Source organism: Chenopodium quinoa, unplaced genomic scaffold (genome assembly GCF_001683475.1).
Source record: "Chenopodium quinoa cultivar QQ74 unplaced genomic scaffold, ASM168347v1, whole genome shotgun sequence".
Taxonomy (NCBI): domain Eukaryota; kingdom Viridiplantae; phylum Streptophyta; class Magnoliopsida; order Caryophyllales; family Amaranthaceae; genus Chenopodium; species Chenopodium quinoa.
Window position 1 is genome coordinate 2,287,156 of NW_018744367.1, and position 5,414 is coordinate 2,292,569.

Genomic DNA, 5,414 nt, shown 5'->3' on the forward strand with positions numbered 1-5,414 from the left:
GTGTGTGGTCAATCACATAGTGTAAGAATAACTCTTATTCATTAATTAATATGAGTAATTTCGGTCATCCATATAGGTAACCTTATTTTTATATAGAAGTGTAACCACAATTTATCATATGAGTAACATATTCATTAAAAACAAAGTAATCTCATTTGTTCATTCAAGTAGCCCCTTTTATTTTGTTTTAACGATAAGAATAAGTCTATTTATTTTTTATAAGAGTTACCGTAGTAACCTCTCACCCATCATAGTAACCCCATTTAAACAATTGGGATTACGATCATGATCAATTGCTGTGGTTCAAATTTTCTTAATAATTGCGTAAAAACACCAATTGTAATCAACATTGTGGAAAAGAGGGGAGTAACATATGAACATTAACGTTATCATGAACTTGTTGTTTGATTATTCCTAATTTACCTTCTTTGATACTCCTAATATTTTTTGTTTTAACACTATACTAATTTTATTTTGACTTTTTTTTTTTTTAAAATTTGTAAATTTTGAGTTAAAAGTCAAATGATACCGTGTACAATCCACTTAAAAAAAAATAAAAAATAAAAAAATAAAAAAGAAAATAAAAAAAGATAAAATTGTAGACGTATGATATATCTACAATATACGTAGGAAATAAAACTTAAGCAATTAGGTACGAATAATAATACAGCAAAACCCCGGGAAATGATTTTGGCACACCTCAATGTGAGAGCATATTTTTCTATGCTTTTCTCACATAAGGGTGTGCCAAAATCAATTAAGGATGTACCAAAATCAATTTCCCAAAACCCCAAAAAAAAATAAAAAAAAAATAAAAAAAAAGCATTGAATTGAATGCCTTAACATGGATTTACATCTCATTTTCAGCTTTCCTGCGGCGTCTTACAGTAGGGTAGTTGAGCGTAATTAAATGAAGTGCTCAGAATTTATGTTTATTTACCAACAAAACAAGTCTTTATTTATATTAAGCAATTACTTCCTTCTTACCAAACTTCTTACCCTTCACTTTTTAAATACTACCTTCACTTTCACACATTCTCATTTACACCACACTATTATATCTTCTTACACAAAACTATACTCCTAAAAAGTAAATAAGATAATGAAGAGTTTTCTAGTGTTGGTGGTGGTAGTGTTGGTAGTGAATGTATGTGTCGCACAAGATTACGGAGACGTAACGACAGCGACACCGCCATCAAATGGCGGAGTGTCTAGGACGAAGGAGTTGGTGCCGGCGATGTTTGTGTTTGGAGACTCGTTGATTGATAATGGAAATAATAATAATTTGCCTTCTTTTGCTAAGGCTAATTATTTTCCTTATGGTATTGACTTTAATGACGGTCCAACTGGTCGCTTCTCTAATGCCTACACCATTGTTGATGCCATTGGTACATTTTTTTTACTCTTTTATTTCATGCAAAATTTTGTGTTTCCATGCATGCATGGTGAAATTCTTTTTTTGTGGTTTTTTTTCTTTCTAGAAAATAAATCAATGCAACTTTTCTTGGTCTTTAAATAGAAGTTTTATTTCATCCAAACAATTTTTGTCTAAATAAAGTCGTAATTTAATTCACTATTTACATTTTCTCTTGATTTCCTTAAAAAGAAGAAATTTATTCCATTATCTTATTTTTCATACTACTTAATAAAAATACTTGAGTGTAATTTGTTACCTAGAATCCTTGCCCAAGGAAAAAAAGAGCTTTTATTTATGGGTGTACCAATTAAAAAGTATATTTAACATGCAAATTTGCTTAATAACACGTGTAATGTGATACTCTCTTCGTTCAAATTAGTGTCAGATTAGTCACGTCACTAATTTAAATTAGTCTAGTCTATCAACATAACAAGTCAACTTTAAAATTAGACGGATGGAAAGCTAGACTATTATAGGTACATGGTTTGAATTAACTTATGCATGCATGTCTAATTTAAATTTAAACATTCATAAAATGATTAATTTAATAAAATAAAATCTGAGTTTGGGTTAAAATGTGTAATTGCAGCGGAATCACTAGGTCTGCCTTTAATACCAGCATACTCAGAAGCAAGAGGAGGGGATCAAGTACGTTACGGTGTCAATTATGCTTCAGCTGCTGCTGGCATTCTTGATGTTACTGGCAGGAATTTTGTAAGTTTTTTTTTTTTTTGGTTACAATTTAGTTTTCATTGTCTTTGAGATTTCTTTATCTTGTTATTTCAATGTTCAAAATTAATATTTCTGATGCGTCTGGTTCATAATTACATTTATTGTGTTTCCAGTCTCACTTTTTTTTAAATAATAATAATACATTTTTTTTTTGTTAATATCGATGTTTCAATACACAAAGTTACCCTAATACTTTTTTTGAAAAAGTTACCCTAATGAAATACAAAAGCAAATGACAATTTTTATTTTCATTGTCAAAAAAAATAAAAAAAAATAAATAATAAATAAATAAATAATACCAAATCACATAAAAGAGTATCTCAATTTTTATTTTCCCTATAGTTACTCTAAAGATGGTCACTTAAAAATAGAAGAGCGACTTGTATGTGTGCACTTTAAATTTAATATATCGATATGTACACAATAAGTTATTATTTGAACAAGTGTACACAATATGTTATTATTTGAACTCTCAATCTCTCCACCCTAATTTGTAATGTCATTATTCCTCATTTGAACATAAACACATTAAGTTTTATAGTCCTGGTCCATGCTTGACCGATTGGTGTTCAAAATATACAGGATATATAATATTTCTAATAATTTGTCCTTCAATTTATAGATGATATGAATAATTAATGCGAGGTACTTTTATCTTGGTAGGTTAATATCATGTAGGAAGGTTTACCTAGTGGATAAATGTCAATGAATTGAATGCTATTGGTAGAACCTGGTACCAATTAAATACGAGTAATTATTATAACAAGCCAATTGAACCGATGGTGTAAAAGCGACTAGCTATTCTCATGAGATCATTTACTGCTCTCCGTAAATTATTGTAAAGGCAATGCTATAATTTAGGTGTTTTTTGGCACGGCATGTGCAATATCTATCATACATCCGATTGTTCATGCGTACTTGAATTTAATTAATTTATTGCTCATTTATTTATTTAGAGAACTATAGATTAACAATTAAGTTCTCAGAGTAAACATTGATTGTACAATGGACACATTTCTTAACTTTATTGAGTATCAATGTCTCGGAAGATTGCATGTACAATTAAAATACGAATAAAAACGGATTCCTTTAAAATACAAATTTGTCGTTAACCTCATGGTCTCACACAAGTCTTATTGTTTAATACTAGTAATGTCTCAAGTAAATATATTAAAATTTCTTAAAAAACGTGTCCCTTTTATAGAAAATGCATCATTGACACTGTATTAGATAAAGTAGTAAAACTTAAGACATTTTTTTTGTTGTAATAGGTTGGACGCATACCATTCAATCAGCAAGTGCGCAACTTTGAGAACACATTAAACCAAATAACGGCAAATCTTGGGGCAGATGATGTTGGTAGAAGCTTGGCACAATGCTTATTCTTTGTTGGAATGGGAAGTAATGACTACCTTAACAATTATCTTATGCCCAATTACCCTACTCGTAACCAATATAACGGACAACAGTTTGCCAATCTCTTGGTTCAACAATACACCACTCAACTCACTGTAAGCCTTTCAGTTGTCGACTTTTGATAAGTTAATTTCAGGTGAAAAGAACAAATCCTTAACTTTTTATGTAAAATTAACGTGTTATGTAAATGAATTATTTGCAGAGATTGTATAATCTAGGAGGGAGGAAATTCGCTATAGCCGGACTAGGAATGATGGGGTGCATCCCAAGCATACTAGCACAAAGCCCTACGGGGAAATGCTCGGACGTTGTAAACAACCTTATACAACCTTTCAATGCCAATGTGAAGACGATGCTTAGCAATCTCAACTCTAAACTACCTGGCTCCAAGTTCATTTACGTCGACATTGCTAGCATGTTTCGTGACATCCTCACTCGTCCTGCTACTTATGGTACGTACTCTAAGCTTACCATCATTTTTATGTGTCAATTTATAAATTTTGTTTCGTACAAAGGTTTAAATTGGGATGCAATAATTTCAAATTCACACAATCACACTAATAGAAATTAAAGATAGATAGTTGAACAAAAACTGTTACTCTTAGCACTATATCATGGTCATACTACTTATTCGAGTGTAACAATATAAACTTTGAGATAGTAGTAGTTTAGTTCATGTATTCTCTTAAGATCTAGATGATTTAATTGATTAATATCATAAATATAGATGACTTAAACTATTTTAATCCTTCATTTTGTTGGCCGGTAAAATGCAGGATTTAAAGTGATCGACCGAGGATGTTGTGGGATCGGGCGTAACCAAGGCCAAATAACATGTCTACCATTCCAAACACCGTGCATGAACAGAGACGAGTACGTATTTTGGGACGCCTTCCACCCTACATCACACGTAAACGTTATCTTAGGGCGTAAGGCCTTCAATGGAGGCAGCGACGTTGCTTACCCGATGAACATTCAACAGCTTGCTGCTCTTGACATTGAAACTAATTGAACAAATTACGTACTAGCCTGGCTTAGGTTCTTAGTTGGAGTAATTAGTTACAATAGTGTGTCACTTTTCTATGATCTATATTAACTTCACTATTATTAGTGTTGTTAATTAATGTGATCTAATGGAAAAAAAAAGACTAAAACTTGGAATTATAATTTATCACTGATTATATTTGTCTATGCTTTAATTACTTATGGTGTTATCTATGTTTTTCCAAGCTCTTCTTTAATTTTGGTCGATATTAATTTATTGATCTTAGAATTATAATTAACTAGACGGCAATCACAGTTTATTATCAATTTAACACTATTTGTAATTATTAAAAACAAAGTATAAAAGTCTAAAAATATTCTGAACAAAATTATGAAAATTATTTCACTTATTTACTAATTAATATGAAATATGGATTATCATGAAAAGCCAATTAGCGAAAATATGTATTTTAAAAATTATGCATTTGACCATATATGCATCTTTATAATTTTCAGCCACATTAGTTCCAAACATTTTTTAGTTTTGTTAACCAACTTAATTTTTTAAACTGTGTACTCCCTCCTTTTTTTTTGTTCTATCCACTTGTATTTTGTGCGGTCTCCAACGCATATGTTTGAGCAATTATAACTTTAATTACATACTAATGTAAAATATGGAAAATTGATATTTAGATATTACATTTTGAAATGATTCTAATAAGATCAAGAGTTATAGTTAGTTAATTAATAATTAAAGTAGATGAGAAGACAAATAAACGGAGGGAGTAGTATATAAGGTTATCAATTAATGATAGATAAATATTTTAATCATAAATTAGTTATCAAGTAATAAAAGCATGTGATG

The 5,414-nt window shown here is 30.2% G+C and overlaps 1 protein-coding gene across 1 annotated transcript; it reads left to right on the forward strand.

Annotated features, from left to right (window-relative positions):
• Window positions 1-337: 337 nt before the first annotated feature.
• LOC110696529 (GDSL esterase/lipase At1g71691-like) lies at window positions 338-4,759 on the forward strand. The gene is made up of 5 exons (XM_021873847.1): window positions 338-1,388; window positions 2,007-2,131; window positions 3,421-3,660; window positions 3,768-4,017; window positions 4,342-4,759. Exons 1-5 carry the CDS (start codon window positions 1,103-1,105, stop codon window positions 4,575-4,577), a joined length of 1,137 nt encoding a protein of 378 aa, XP_021729539.1. The 5' UTR covers window positions 338-1,102; the 3' UTR covers window positions 4,578-4,759.
• Window positions 4,760-5,414: the final 655 nt, after the last annotated feature.

What these genes read in the sequence shown, in the direction of transcription:
- LOC110696529 (XM_021873847.1), top strand. Translation starts at nt 1,103, where the DNA reads ATGAAGAGTTTTCTAGTGTTGGTGGTGGTAGTGTTGGTAGTGAATGTA. An exon ending in AATACACCACTCAACTCACT is followed by an intron (nt 3,661 to 3,767) that starts GTAAGCCTTTCA and finishes AATTATTTGCAG; the next exon opens with AGATTGTATAATCTAGGAGG. An exon ending in CACTCGTCCTGCTACTTATG is followed by an intron (nt 4,018 to 4,341) that starts GTACGTACTCTA and finishes GGTAAAATGCAG; the next exon opens with GATTTAAAGTGATCGACCGA.